We start from the raw sequence: 16,321 nt of genomic DNA, 5'->3' as shown, positions 1-16,321 counted from the left end.
GAACGTGTATAGAGAAAACAACTGAACAACTAAAGTTATCAAAGCAGCCTTACTGAGGGCATATTAAAGAAATTAGTACTCCTCTACTCAGAGAGAGAAAACTTGAGGGAGTATATAATAAAATTCCAGGAAACCATAAAAGTTATACAAACAGTTTCAGATACTCAGATAAACCAAAATCCCAAATATTCAAATTAAAATGTATATTTGGAAGTTCAAAACAAATAAAATCAATGATTATTTTACATAGCGAAATATTTAAGAGACAAATAAAGCTAAAAAACTGAGCAAACTTTCAACAGATATTTAAACTAAATCACAACAATGGGCCACAGATACTACTTAATATGGCATTTTTTACTTATAACTCTGTTCTATTTTTTAATCTTTTTATAGACAAGTTATCTGCCAGAAGCAAATGAAACAACAGTAATTATTCCTTTACTCTACTTCATAGAATCATAGCAGATTAGTAAAACATATACTTTTATATATATATATATATATGTATAGGATAAACATTCTCAAACTTAATTCTCATTGATCTCAAGAAATGTACCAAATACATTTAAAATGTAGTTAATATCCATAAAACTAAAGTTTAATTTTTAAGCTCATAACAAGTTTTATAAATACAAATTTCAAATGATAAATTACCTGGAACATTCACAGCCTTACTTGATAAAAAATCTTGAATTATTTTAAAGACTAAAGATATCAGAGAATTTCTGCATTTACTTTAACACACTGAATGTGTTCCCTAAAATTACTATACTAAAATTGTAATCCAGATCCAAAGAAGAAAACAACCTGACTTTTCATTTCATTTTTGCTATAGCTTGAATTAACAAGATATACACATGGAGGATTTTTGCTGTTAGTTTAGCATTGACAGAGATAGTAAGCTTAAACACGAAAAAAACTTGGAAATAAAACTCCATAAAGAAAAAATCTGAAATTTGGCAAATATACATACTCCTTTTGGAAAGCCATGCACATGGGAGAACTGAATCCAAACACCAGGCACATCTGGGCATCTGGGCTATAGCCATTCTGGAGTAGTAGTTCAAGACACTCTTCATGTCCTCCAAACACTGCTGAGTAAACAGGGCTCACTTTGTCTGGTCCAGTGTCACAGATGCGGTTAGTAAGTGGTATTAACAAGTCCAAGATTCTACAAATATGCAAAAAGCGGGTTTAATGTTTTTATATGCTCATATGAGAATTGGCAACATTTCCACAACACATATTTTAATAATCACCCACTGACTGGTTTAACCAAGGTTTTTTCATTTGTCTTGCTTTTCTGTGTTTTGAAAGGCAGGGCTACAGAGAGAGGAAAGAAGAGAGGGAGAGATCAATCCTCCACGCACTGGTTCACTCTCCAAATGGCTGCCAATGGCCAGAATTGGATCAGCCCTAAGCCAGGAGCCAGGAAGTCCATCCTGGTCTCCCACACGGGTGGCAGGTGTCCAAGTATTAGGGCTACCTTCTGCTGCCTTCCTGGATGCATTAGTAGGAAGGTGGATTGGAAGCAGAGCTGCCAGGACTTGAACCAGCACTCTGATATGGAAATACCAGCATTATAGATGGTGGCTTCACCTGCGGCACCATAATACTGGCATCCCTTTTTTATTATTTTACTAATTATTTACCTTATCGCCACTACTTTACTCTCCAAACTTTAAATTTTATGGTAAATATTTCAGGATCTAATAAATAATTTAAATCTAGTCTCAAAAATGTTTTCCTGGCCAGCGCCGTGGCTCAATAGGCTAATCCTCCACCAAGCGGCGCTGGCACACCGGGTTCTAGTCCCGGTCAGGGTGCCGGATTCTGTCCCGGTTGCCCCTCTTCCAGGCCAGCTCTCTGCTGTGGCCAGGGAGTGCAGTGGAGGATGGCCCAAGTGCTTGGGCCCTGCACCCAATGGGAGACCAGGAGAAGCACAGTGCGCCGGCTGCGGCAGCCATTGGAGGGTGAACCAACGGCAAAGGAAGACCTTTCTCTCTGTCTCTCTCTCTCACTGTCCACTCTGCCTGTTTAAAAAAAAAAAAAAAAAAAAAAAAAAAAAAAAGTTTTCCTAAGGCCAGAGTTTTGACACAGCAGTTAAAGCTGCCACCTGTGATGCCAGAATCCCATATGGGCACTGATTCGAGTCCCAGTTGCTCTACGTCCGAACCAGCTCCCTATTAATGGCCTGGGAAATCAGTGGAAAATGGCCCCCTGCCACCCACATGGGAGATCTGGAAGAAATTCCTGGCTTCTGGCTTCAGCCTGGCCCAACCCTGGCAGTTGAAGCCACCTGGAGAGTGAACCAGCAGATGGAAGATCTCCCTCTCTTTCTCTGTCCTTCCTCTCTCTGTAACTCTTTCAAATAAGTTTTTAAAAATCTTTTAAAAAATTTTTCCTTCTTAAAGTAACAACTAGCTTTATTTTCCCAATTAATAAGAACTTTTAAAGATGGTGAGTGACGTGAAATGGAGAATAATATTTCCATCAGGAACAAAATAGATTTCTACTAAAAAATTTTATTTTCTCGAAAGAATATGAGCTTATTAAAATACAAAGCTGGTTGCAGGAAAGAAGAACTTCTACAGAAAATCATTAAAATATAAGTTATTAGATTATCTGTAAACTTACCTCCAGCAGTGAGCTGGAAAAAGCACTATTTAGCACTTTAAAACTAAAATAAAACTTTAGGGATTAAGTATGTAAGGTATACCATGTATTACCTATGTATTAAGTATTCCTCTTTCTGAGGAAAAAAAAATCAGCATTACAGAGAGGGAGAGTCAAATCTTCCATCCACTGCTTCACTCCCCAGGTAGGGACAACGGCCAGGGCTGGGCCAGGCTGAAACCGGAAGCCAGAAGCTTAATCTGGGTCTCCCACATGGGTGGTAGAGACCCAGGCACTTGGGCCATCCTCTGCTGCTTTTCCCAGGCCATTAGCTGGGAACTGGATTGGATGTAGAGCAGCCAGGACTCGAACTGGCACCTATATGGGATGAGGGCACCCATACTAGATGCCAGTGTCACAGGTGGTAGCTTTACCCACTGCACCACAATGCCAGCACCATAACTAAAGATTTTAAATATACATTTTAAAAAACTGTTCAGTGCCAATTTATGACAGGTGGCCATATTCTCTTAAGTATAACCAGGGGGTCGGTACCATGGCTCACTCGGTTAATCCTCCGCCTGCGGCGCCAGCATCCCATATGGGCGCCGAGTTCTAGTCCTGGTTGTTCCTCTTCCAGTCCAGCTCTCTGCTGTGGCCTGGGAAGGCAGTGGAGGATGGCCCAAATGCTTGGGCTCCTGCACCCACATGGGAGACCAGGAAGAAACACCTGGCTCCTGGCTTTGGATCGGCACAGCACCGGCTGCGGCGGCCATTTGGGGAGTGAACCAATGGGAGGAAGACCTTTCTCTTTGTCTCTCTCTCTCACTGTCTATAACTCTACCTGTCAAATAAACAAACAACAAAAAAATTAAGTATAACCAGGTTATTGCCTTCTAAAGTTCCTAGAACCTCAATTTACTGTGTCTCCAGAAAATGCCAATCATTTTACAGGAACTTTTGGCTACAAATTAAGAGTAACAGAACCATGGAAAAGTACTGAATTAGACGTAAGAAGAAAGAAAAATGCAACCAAAAGGTTTAAGATGGAGAGGACTATTCACCCCAACAGGGGTCACAAACTTTCTGGAATCTGGGAGGTAATGTGACTAATGCCATCAGATTGCTAGTTGAAGAAGCCTTGGATAACAGGGGAGAAGGAGGAAAAGGAGGAGAACAGTCAGAAAGGAAGATATCAGAGGGAAGACTCCACACTCTGAGAAAGCACTTGAGTTTACCCTTCTCTACTCTTACTGCCTTACACCAGGAAAGTTTAGGAGACAGAATGGGGTAGATCTAGTCACCCGAAAAATTGTAGGAAAAAATACCAAGGATTTTATCTGTAGATAATATGTCTGGACCAGATTTATTCCTTAAGCTTTTAATTCCTTAAGCGTTTTTAATTTTCTGGTTTTAAAGTATTATTTCTTTACTTGAGAGGCAAAGAGCAGATATAAAGCACTCCCATCTACTTGTTAACTCCCCAAATGTCCTCGACATCTAATGGGGGCAGAAGCTAAGAGTGGCAGCAACCCAACTACTTGACCCACCAATGATGCCTGCAAGGGTCTGCATTAGCAGGAAGCTGGAATGAGGAGCCAGAGCCAGGAACAGAACCCACATACCCCAGTACAGGAGGCAGGCATACTAATCAGCATCTTAACTACTGGACTAGAAGGCTACCCCTATTTTCTGTTTTTAACACTTACTTTGTATGGCCCATTTGTGCAGCTGCATGAATAGGTAACTGCCAGTTGTCCTCATTACAGTAAAGATCAGGATCTGCCCCACTGGACAGCAAAAGCTCCACACATTTTGTGTGACCCTCCTGAGCAGCAATGAACAAGGGAGTAGCTTTGTCCAGGGCCTGGCAATTGACATTTGCACCTAATAAGATTAAAACATTTAATAGATACTTCTCATTTATGTCAAAAAAAATATATAAATTTCAAAGCAACTGCTAAAAAAGCATTTCACAGTACAATAGCTTTTTCTCCTCAGTAGATGTTGCTGTGTAAATATACTTTTTTTGCTAACTTCTTTGTAATAATTTAAATGGTTTTTGCTTTTATATCAGCAGAAAAACAAGTGATTCATATTTTAGAATTCATTTTTGAGCTAAAATGAAAACACTGTTTAATGAACATTCATTCCAATCTGATCCTTCCTCCTTTATGGGTCTAAAAAGTAGGTGTTTTAAAAGGAAAACCACAAACCAGCAAATATGGAAAACATTTCTGATAATAAAAAAAAATTTCTAAAGTCTAAGATATGTCCCATAGTTGTCACTCATCAATTTAGGCTAAGATTTATGAAAAAAAAATATCATTAGATGTAACATACATAGGGACTATGCCTTAAAAGTAGCATATTGTCTTTATTATATCTCTTCCTTCATTACCACTGCATGACAAACAAACCCTACAATAAAGGAAAAAGGTATTTTAATAGCTTTATGAGATCTTCTTAACTCCACAAATCTAAGTATTTAGATGATAGTGTATAAAGATTTGAAAAGCTGAAAATGACCTTGATTTTTATAAAAGTTTTGAAAACAGCAGAATTTCTTAGATTTTTCTCATTGGCAAAAATGTATTAAATATGCTAATTATGGCACTTATTATATGACCAGAATAAATTTTAAATTTCTGGAATATGAGGGTACTTCAAAAAATTCATGAAAAATGGAATTAAAAGGTAAGTTTATTTTGGTAAAAAAAATTGTGAGGGGCCGGTGCTGTGGCACAGTGGGTTAATACCCTGGCCTGAAGCACCAGCATCCCATATGGGTGCCGGTTCTAGTCCCAGCTGCTCCTCTTCCCATCCAGCTCTCTGTTATGGCCTGGGAAAGCAGTAGAAGATGGCCCAGGTCCTTTGGCCCCTGCACCTGTGTGGAAGACCTGGAAGAAGCTCCTGGCTCCTGGCTTCGGATCAGCGCAGCTCCGGCCGTTGCGGCCATCTGGGGAGTGAACCATCGGATGGAAGACCTCTCTCTGCCTCTCCTCTCTGTGTAACTTGGACTTTCAAATAAATAAATAAATCTTTTAAAAAATTGTGAAATTCATGCATATTTTTTCATAATATACGTTTTCCACAAACTTTATGAAGTACCTTCATACATCTCAGTGGAAAATCATTATCAAGGAGAAGAAACTGTCTTTATTTAAATGGATATTCCATAAGTACACCAAGAGTTTCATAGAATCTTAAGAAATTCCAAACATGCTAGACAGCTAAAATTTTCTTGACTTATATGAGGACTTGCTATTAGCTTCAAAAAGAAGTGAACACCATTAATGAGAAAAGACTAAGTCAAGAAAGAAATTTACTTAACTTTCTTCTTAAATAAATGTTTCACATTGAGTGACAATTTCAAAAAATAAAAAATAAGAAACCAGTTCCTTAAGACCACAAGCGGAGAAGTCAAACAACATGACAACTCACTAAAAGAAGACTCATTTTAAGGAGTTACAAGCATATAAGGTTTACAATACAAACATACCTACGTACCTTTCAAGTTGCTATTTAGAGAAAAGACAAAATTTAACAAAGAACAAAACACAACAAGTATCTGGAGCTCCAGGTGACAGGAGACAGGGCTGGCACAAAGAGACAGCCAATAAGGTGCAGGTTAGCCTACTTTATTCTAACATTAGTTAAATGCTAATAATTGGAACAACACATAGGACTGAAAGTCATTAACTGAATTAGGACAGTCCTCAGAAGGTATTAAATGGCAGATGAAGGAAGATCAGAAGTCAGAAGGCCTGGTCCAAGTCCTAATTATGCCAGGAAATAGCAGCAACACTTCTGGCACTTTAGCACTTCGGGTCTGGGATTCTTAATCTAAAAAATAACGTATTTGAAGAAATGATTTTTAAAGATTCCTCTTAACTCTAAGATTTGCACACTCATTATTGACAAAAAAAAAAGCCTTTTTAAAAAAAATTTATTTGAAAGGCAGAGTTACAGAGAGAGAGAAGGAGAGACAGAAATAGAAAGATGCTCCATCCACTGGTTCACTCACATATGGCCATGACAGCCAGAGTTAAGCCCATCAGAAGCTGGGAGCCAGGAGATTCCTCTGGGTCTCCCATGTGGGTGCAGGGGGCCAAGTAACTTGGGCCTCCTCCACTGCTTTCCCAGGGCATTAGCAAGGAAATGGATCAGAAGTGGAGAAGTTAGGATTTGAATGGGCACCCATATGTGACTGCAGGCCATGGCTTAACTAGCTGCACTTTTTAAGATGGCACTTAGGGGCTGCCACTGTGGCGTAGCAGGCAAAGCCACCGTCTGTGGTGCCAGCATCCCACATGGGCAACAGTTCCATCCCAGTTGCTCCATTTCCATCCATCTCCCTGCTAACGCACCTGGAAAAGCAGAGGAGGATGTCCCAAGTAGATGGGCCCCTGCACCCCTGTGGGGGACCCTGAAGAAGCTCCTGGCTCCCAGCTTTAGATAAGCCCAGCTCTGGCCATTGCAGCCATTTGGGGAGCGGACCAGTAGATGGAAGCTCACTCGCTCTCTCTCTCTCTCGCTCTCTCTGTCTCTCCCTCAATCTCTCTCTCTCTCTGACTTTCAAATAAATAAATAAAATTTTTTTTAAAAAAGGTAGTATTTAATAAGTATTTGTTTCTTTTACCCTCTACTTCATGTTAGGTATCTGAAGGTTGGTAAAGAGAAAGCAGAAGTAAGAAAACATGGACCCTGATGTTCAAGTAAACTTTGTCTTTCCTATCTGGGAGCAGTTTATAAAAAAAAGCCCAGGTACTGAAAAACATTGCCTGTCAGCAAATACAGATGTCACTTCCCTGCTCTTCACTATACATGCTTTCTCAGGTTAGTACTGTGAGAGGACACAGTGTGGGGAAGGAATTTAAAAGCCCTTGTATGATAAATCTTTCCGTTCATAGAGACATTATTACAGAGTAAGAATGCCACCTCAACACCATCTTCTCAGGAAGTGCAGAATATGCAGTTAGGTTATCACTGAGAAATGTATATCTGGCTTATGTTGCCATTGAAACAAAATTAAGTGTAAACATGCTTTGAAATAAATCCATTTAAATAGTCACATAGCTATCAAAATAAATAACCATCTAATAAATTAATTTAGCTTAAAATAGTCATGTACCCTAGAAAGTTGGAACTCCTCAGGTTCCTACAGGAAAGCACTTACTTCATTCAAATTGCCAACTTCCCTTAGTGATAGATTGTACATTCCTACTCAGATACCTTACTAGCTAGGCATTGAACTGTTAGTAATACACACTTAATAACCAGGCTCATGAATCAACTTGTGTTTACTCTTATTTACAAAAACCATAAATGTCACAAGCATATTTAAAAATTATTCTTCCCTAGGAAGATACAGGTTAATATTCATGATCTTAACAGTACAAAGGATAATGGATTAATCTTACCCGATGAAATAAGTATGCTCAAGCTTTCTAGCTTGCCATACTGAGCAGCCACAAACAAAGGTGTGATTCCAAAGTCATCCTGGCATTCCTTGTTTGCTCCTTTTTTAAGAAGCAATTTTATGATTTCAGCATTTCCCTAAGGCACAGATTCATATTTTAAATAAGAGAAAACAAAGAAAATAGAAGGTATCTTTTTTCGTAATATGCTTTATTTTTTTCTTTTTTGACCTTACATTAAAGGTAAACTAGAAAAAGAAAAACAAAATAAAACCATACATTGTCAGATTGGTTGGGAAGGAAAGGGCCAAATAGATTATCCTACACCTCCAGCTAGCCCACTAAATGTAAACAGATGAAACACTGCTCTCTAGGAATTATAATCCTTATAAAATCCTGCAAAATTAGCTTGTTAACCCAAGGACTAAGGAGCTAACACAATTTCTAAACACACTGCTATAAATAAAATAAGACATTGCTCTTTGTCAATTTACATCCTACATGTTACGATGATCTCTAAACTATGCTATCAACATTTGAGAATTCAGATAATCCCTATAGCCCAAAGCTACTACAGCTACTACAGCAGTTAGCTTATTCAGAATGATCATTAGCATTTAGACTGCCTTTTTGGTACTGCACTAACCATCATAAATTACAAGCAAGTGGGAAGCAAAAACTGTATAGAACTGTCATTTTAAAAGGGTAAAACACACAATTTACATGGAAATGAAATAATAAATTCAGAGGTTACCTGAAAAGAAGCCTGATGCAAGGAGTTCCATCCACACATAGAATGGGATCCATTAACATTTGCTCCATGTCGAAGCAGCAGCCTTAAAACATCTATCTGTCCATTTTCAACAGCTGCAATACAGCAGTCAGAAAAATTACTGTCAGCAGAAAGGCATGTTTGTAGGCCGGGACACCTGGTGATAGTCTCATCACTTATTCAACTCAGAACTCATGATGCTCTGACCATTCTGAAACATTTATCACAACTGTCTTAGCCTAGATCCATTAACATAAACCGAATCCTTTCTGTCCACATATAAAATTATTTTCAACAATATGGTAAAAGACACAGAGGAAATGGAAACAGGAAACAAACATTTATTCTCTCTGATGATGGAGACCCTGTGGTTCTAGTTTGTTAAGATGCAATTTGGAGAGGGATAGGATGAACGGTTAAGAAGAAACAATAATAGGTTGGAGAAAGGGACTTTTGGTTGCTATCATTACCATTTGATCACAAGTGACATGAGTCACTGACAAAGCAAAAATGCAAGCCCTGCATCTTAGATATTTTTACCATCACAAACAACAAACTTTTTTTTTAATGCTATGGGAATTGCTATCACTGTGAACACAGCTTTTTGTTGAGTGGTGTATTTGATTAATTGCTGTGGACCTTAGACTGTCTTCCAGAACTCCCATACATTTTGACCTTTTTTTTTTTTTTTAAGATTTATTTATTTGAAAGGCAGAGTTACAGAGAAGAAGAGGCAAAGTCAGAGAGAAAGAGAGAGACAGGTCTTCCAACTGCTTATTCACACCCCAAACGGCCACCACAGCTAGAGCTGGGTGCATCCAAAGCCAGGAGCCAGGAGCTTCTTCCGGGTCTCCCACATGGGTGCAGGGGCCCAAGCACTTGGACTACCATCCACTGCTTTCCCAGGCACATTAGCAGGGAGCTGGATCAGAAGTGGCAGCCAGGCCTCAAATCAGTGCCCATGTAAGATGCAAGTGGCAGGCAGCTTTACCCGCTAGGTCACAGCGTCAGCTCCAACAATCACTGTTAAAATTATGTCCTTATATCTACCAATGAAAACAGAATAAAATCTTCTTGCTTAAACTAAAAGAGAACTAAAGGGAAACTAAAGAGTATTGTTTTTAAAAAATGTATATTACTTTACTATAATAATTGAAACCAAGGACTCCCAAATTGCTGCTGAATGAAGTCCTTTGAAAGAATAGTTTGCAAGTCTATAGACACAAACACCCAATATTCATGTGATTCCTTTTTTTTATTTTATTTTTTATTTTTTGGACAGGCAGAGTTAGACAGTGAGAGAGACAGAGAGACATGTGCTTCCTTGAATAATTTCACCAAATTATTCTATTTTCTTTTACATACATAATTTAACATTACAACAAGATATAGTTAGTCTAATACTATATACGTTTAAGTTTATAAATCTTACTTTGTGAGTATAAAAACAGAATATAGGTGCAATGTATTTAGAGAACACGTTATCAAGTTGACACAAGGAGGTGTAGCTAAACTTTCCAATATATGTCTACAATAAAATTTTACTATGAGTCAGTAATTCTGCTGGTGTTGAAGCAGAGTTAATGAAAAACTGAAAATCAGAAAACAGCCATATATGAGGATGCTTCAAAAAGTTTGTAAAGGGCTTTTAATAGCCTCACACATACAACATTCATAATATGCCTTTTTGACAATGTTTTGTTTGCATGTCTGTACTTTTTAATGTAGTTCTCCCATCTGTGGCAGATACATTCTCAGTGAATGCCTTAAACTGCAAATAGTACTGAACCCTACATGTGTTATGTTTCCTCCTATGCAGATAAACCTCTAATTTGGCATTGAGGCGTCATGCCTGCAACTACTGAATCTCATAAGGGCACCATTCGAGTCCCAGCTGTTCCACTTCCAATCCAGCTCCCTGCTAATGTGCCTGGGAAAGCAGCAGAGAATGGCCCAAATCCATAGGCCCTTGCCACCCATGTGGGAGATCCAGAGGAAGCTCCCAGCTCCTGGCTTCAGCTTCGCCCAGCCCTGGCTGTTGCAGCCATATGGGGAGTGAACCAGCATATGGAAGACCTCTCTCTATGTCTCTCCCTTGCTCTCTCTCAGTATCTTTGCCTATCTAATAAATACAATAAATTTTAGCAAATAGTTTGTAAAAAAGTGCAACTCAAAAGTAAGTTTGCTTTGGTGCAAAAAAATTGTATATATCAAATTGTATGTATTACATATATTTTCATACATTGTATATATGAAAGTTCTTCAAAAAAGTTCATGGAAACCATATATTATGAAAAAACTACGCATGGATTTCAAAACACTTTTACACTAAAGTAAAGTAATCTTTTAATTCCATTTTTACAAGAACTTTTTCCAGTCCTCCCCTCATCTGGGGTTGTGATCTCCATGGTTTCAGTTACCCACGATCAACAGTGACCCAAAATATGAAATGGAAAATTCAAAAAGAAAATTAAGAATTTGTAAGTTTTAAACTGCTAGGTGTGCTGAGTAACATAATGAAACCTCACATTGTCCTGCTCTGTCCTGCCTAGGACACAAATCAACCCTTTGTCCCACCTACCTACTCTACCTACCCTGTAAACGTGTATACTACCTGCCCATTAGTCACTTAGTAGCCAAGGTTATCAGATCAACTGGCAGGGTATCACAGTGCTTGTTTTTAAGTAATCCTTATTGATAACAGCGAATTTCATTACTGAATATTATTATAACTGTTCTATTTTAATAGTTGTTGCAAATCTCTTAAAGAACCTAACTTATACATTAAAACTTACAGGGCCGGTGTGGTGGCATAGCAGGTACAGCTGCTGCCTGCAATGTCGGCATCCCATATGAGCACCGGTTCAAGTTCTGGCTGCTCCACTTCCCATTCAGCTTTCTGCTATGGCCTGGGAAAGCAGTGGAGGATGGTCCGGGTCCCTGGGCCCCCCACCCACATGGGAGACCCACAAGAAGCTCTAGGCTCCTGTCTTCAGATCGGTGCAGCCCCAGCTGTTGTGGCCATTTGGGGAGTGAACCAGCAGATGGAAGATTTTCTCACTTTCTCTGCCTCTCTGTAACTCTGCCTCTCAAATAAATAATCTTTTTTTAAAAAAAAATTTCTAAGTTTGGGGGCTGGTGCTGTGGCATAGCGGATAAAGCCACCGCCTGCAGTGTTGGCATCCCAAATGGCACTGGTTCTAGACCTGGCTGCTTTACTTCCAATCCAGCTCTCTGCTTGGGCCCCTGCAACCGTGTGGGGGACCCAGAAGAAGCCCCTAATCCCCAGCTTCAGATCAGTCCAGCTCTGCCTGCTGCAGCCATTTGGGGAGTGAACCAGCAGATAAAAGATCTCTCCCTCTTTCTCTCTCTCTCTCTGCCTCTCTGTAATTCTGCCTTTCAAACAAATAAATAAATCTTTTTTTAAAAAAAATTCTAAGTTTGGAGAAATAGTTCCTGTAAGATAGAGGGCCGAGACGTGCATAAGAAAGTCTAGCTTCACGTTCTTGGGTGTAAGAAAGAAGGTTTAAAAAACAAATTTTTTCTTTTATTTCAAGTATTTCGTTATTCGATTCCTCTGACTAGACTAGGAGGCAGGATATGGAAATCAAGAAAATTCAGCCACAAAATTAGAAAGGCACTAGACATTTGCATGATGGGTCATACTTAAAAATGTTAATATAGATGAAACAAAGGGGACGGTAAAATCCTTAAAAGTGTATGACAAAAAAGGGTAAGTGTACTCATTAAAAATGAGTAACATGCCAACAACAGTCTATTAGTTTTATATACTGAATTTAGAACAGTGCTTATTTCCCCATAAGGACTCTCAGAAGTCTCTTACCCTGGGGAGTTTCAGAAATGTAAATAATCAACGGCTGTGAGAGTGCCACTAAGGCAGAAGTTTAATATAGCTTATTTTTTATTTCTAAGTTAATAGTCAAGAGCACTTTGTCAAAGAAATAATATTTTAAGCAAAATTAATTTTTTAAAAAGATTTATTTATTTATTTGAAAGTTAGAGTTACAGAGAGGTAGAGCAGAGAGAGGGGTCTTCCATCTGCTGGTTCACTCCCCAAATGGCCGCCAACAGCCAGAGCTGGGCCAATCTGAAGCCAAGAACCAGGAGCTTCCTCCGGGTCTCCCAAAAAGGCACAAGGGCCCAAAGACTTGGGCCACCTTCTACTGCTTTCCCAGGCATAGCAGAGAGCTGGACTGGAAGTGGAGCACCGGGACTTGAACTGGCGCCCATATGTGATGCTGGCATTTCAGGCAGTGGCTTTACCCAGTAGGACATAGCACTGGCCGCCCCAAGCAAAATTAATTTCCTATGGTCAATCTAATTTTTGGTGGAGGTCATGATAGAAAAGAAAATCTGTTTCATACCCAACTTAAACATTTAAATCAGTGACTGCTGATTATCACGTTACTGGCAATGACATATGAATTAGAGAAAAAGTAAGTTTGCTTTCCATGAATTAGGATGACCTTTAAAAATGGAAGCAAAAAAACAAAATGCTTTAAGTTTTAAATACAGTATTAAAGTCCCACAGAAAAATTGTTTTTACTTTTAACATCATAAATACATTAAGTTACCTGATTTCTTTTTTTTTCTTTTTTTTTCTTTTTTTTTTTTTTTTTTTACAGGCAGAGTGGACAGTGAGAGAGAGAGACAGAGACAAAGGTTTTCCTTTTGCTGTTGGTTCACCCTCCAACAGCCGCCGTGGCTGGCACGCTGCGGCCGGCGCACCGCGCTGATCCGATGGCAGGAGCCAAGGTTACCTGATTTCTACTGAAAACATTTCCCAATGGCAAAAAATTAAACCTGTATATGAGCAGATAAATGATATTTTCATAGCTCTTGCTAATTTTTTCAAAATAAATTAGTGGTCAATAATTGAGAAAAGATGGTTTATAAGAGTTTAGTTAGAGCTTAGATTTATTCCCTAAATCTCTACTTTAGAAGAAGTGCATTACTGCCTTTATGTAACAAGTTGGAGTTCTCAAACTGAGGGATGGGGGAGATTACAACTGTGCTGAACAGCTTACTTCCAAAAAGGCAGCCATTCTACGCATTTTCTCAATACTACCAAGAAAACCAAATATAAAAGCATGCTGAGAAACAACCCAACATCTAAAATAGACTATAAAACTCTTTTCCAGGAACAGACTCAACCACTCAAATATCTATAAACAGTGAGTACTTTAGTTCTATGAGACTAGTGGGAGCATAGTACGGGAAGGATGGAGAACGTTATCAGAGAATTAGAATAGTGCTTCTGCCTCAAGAGCTTTTTAAATAGAAATATGATAAACATGTCAGTGACAGCAAACTAATGCCACTCAATTGAATCAGTGACTATTTTTTGTTCTCATTGTCTCTGATAGGGCCTTTATTCAAAATAAGTGGTCCAAAAGGATTTGATCTTTCTGGAACAAACAGATCTGAGACTTTACACAGCAGGCTTTTCTTCGGGGCGGTTTTCTTGTCGGCGGGCTTCTTGTCTGTGGCTGGCTTCCTGGAGGCAGCAGCCTTTTTTCCCACCACAGGCTGCTTCTGCTTCTTGATGCTGATGGGCCTCGGCTTCTTTCCCTTCTTCACCACCACAGGCTGCTTTTTGCCTGTGGCCTCCTTCTGGCCAGATCTGACAGCTAGTGCTCCCACTGCCTTCTCCATTCAGAGCTTGTGATTCCTGGCCTGGCAAAGAATAGTGTTCCACCACAGGGTCTTCACGCACGGGTTCAGCTTCAACATGATTCTCAGGTCCTTCAGTGGGTTCTTCTCCATGACTCTGCAATGACTCTTCTTGCATGGTGCTCGGAGGGCCCTTTGGATCTCTGGACTTTTCAGATTCTGCTAAGGTCTGTATTGAGCATCTTGTGCCTGGGAAGGTTGTAGTTACTCGTGAGAGAAGCAGCTTTATGCCAAGTGCGATACAATTCATCTAACTTCTGGAAAGCACTTTCCATCCAAATGCAGAAACAATCCACGTGTCCACCAGGAGCAGCTTGTTCACAATGAGCAGATTAATTCCTGGGATGTTCCGGAAGGCCTTGATGATGCCATTGTTCTCATTACAGATGATGCAGGGCCCCCTGTACTGGATTCTCCGGCAGTTTCTCATTGTGCCCTTGCCAGCCCTCATCCGCTAAGAGGCTGTCATTTTTCATGTCAATACAGGCTTTGAGTTTCTTAAGAAGCAGAACTGCCTCCTTGGTCTTCTTTTAGCCTTCAACCTTATCTTCAACCACCAGAGGAAGTTCCAGAACTTCCTCAATACAGTGACCTTTAGGCATGACCAGTGCTGGCAAGGCCCACGCAGCCAAGGCAGAGTAAATGGCCTATCACTTTTGAGTCGTGTTCACTCTCCGATGCCAACAGCGCCAGGTTTTGGTTGATGCAAACATGCAGCCTCCTCAGCAGATATTCCCAAGAGCACCCTGGCCAGATCGGTGGGTCCCACCTCGCGCTCTGGGAATTAGAGCCACAGCTCTGTCAGTACCCCACGACTCAGCAGTGGTCTGGTGACCTGCTAACTCACTGACAGCATAGGACTACCTGCTGTTTTTGCACAAGTTGGTGTGAACGAAGTTCACAGTATCTGGCCGAATGGGAGCCTTGAGTACATCAGGCAAAGTGACATTTTTGCCGGGTGACACCCCCTTCTCAAGAGTACACTGATGTGAGTGGACCAGCACAGGCCATGGCGGGGGGGAGGGGAAAGGGAGAGAGGTGAGCCACGCTCCTCTCTACCTGGAGGCTCCCAAAGGAAAAGCCAATCAGCGATGTTAACAGGAATGGACCACACACGGACCACAATACAATGTATTCTGTGTAGAAATAGGATTTACTTATCCTTTCCTTCCCAACTGAAAAGAAGGAGCTTCCTCTTTTTTGCAGTTTTACCTGTGTCCTCGCCATCACTTCCACACCTCTTCCTTTTCTTTGAGCTTACTCTTTATACTTCTCTTACCATTCCTTTGCTATTGGGCTCTACTGTTCAACCTGCAAACTGATTTAGATTTTCCTTTTTTGAAAAATAAAACAAATCTTCCATGCTAATATCAACGTGCTAATTTTTCTCCCTTTCTTTTATACCACTAAACTTTCTCCAAAGGTACCTTCATTTACTTAAGATTTATTTTATTTATTTGAAAGGCATAGTTAGAGAGAGAGAAGAGATAGAGAGGTCTTCCATCCATTGGCTCACTCCTCAAATGGTAGTAAGGCAAGGGAAGGGCCAGGCTGAAGCCAGTAGCAAGGAGCTTCTTCCAGGTCTCCCACTTGGGTGCAGGGGCCCAAGCACTTGAGTCACCCTCCACTGCTTTCCACTGCTTTCCACGGGAGCTAGATTGGAAGTAGAGTGGCCAGGTCATTAACCAGCACCTATATGGGATGCCCATAATGCAAGTGGCAGCTTAACCCGCTAAGCCACAGCACCAATCCCAAATGCCTTTTCTTGAGTAAACATTAAATTATTCCATTTTTCCCACAAATTATTCAATCATTC

At 40.1% G+C, this 16,321-nt stretch overlaps 1 protein-coding gene and 1 pseudogene across 7 annotated transcripts in view; both read right to left on the bottom strand.

The window, feature by feature from the left end:
- Nucleotides 1-16,321, bottom strand: part of ASB3 (ankyrin repeat and SOCS box containing 3) — a 190,648-nt gene that overhangs the window by 34,476 nt on the left and 139,851 nt on the right. For all 7 annotated transcript variants that reach the window (XM_051829002.2, XM_008252739.4, NM_001205047.2 and 4 more), the window contains 4 exon segments: nt 8,794-8,906; nt 8,043-8,178; nt 4,329-4,506; nt 977-1,174 (listed from right to left, as the gene is read on the bottom strand). In XM_051829002.2, the coding sequence (XP_051684962.1) occupies nt 977-1,174; nt 4,329-4,506; nt 8,043-8,178; nt 8,794-8,906 (625 nt within the window).
- LOC138848619 (large ribosomal subunit protein uL4-like) lies at nt 14,035-15,862 on the bottom strand (annotated as a pseudogene).

Source organism: Oryctolagus cuniculus, chromosome 2 (genome assembly GCF_964237555.1).
Source record: "Oryctolagus cuniculus chromosome 2, mOryCun1.1, whole genome shotgun sequence".
NCBI classification, from domain to species: Eukaryota; Metazoa; Chordata; class Mammalia; order Lagomorpha; family Leporidae; genus Oryctolagus; species Oryctolagus cuniculus.
This window is presented reverse-complemented; position numbering and strand designations above follow the sequence as displayed.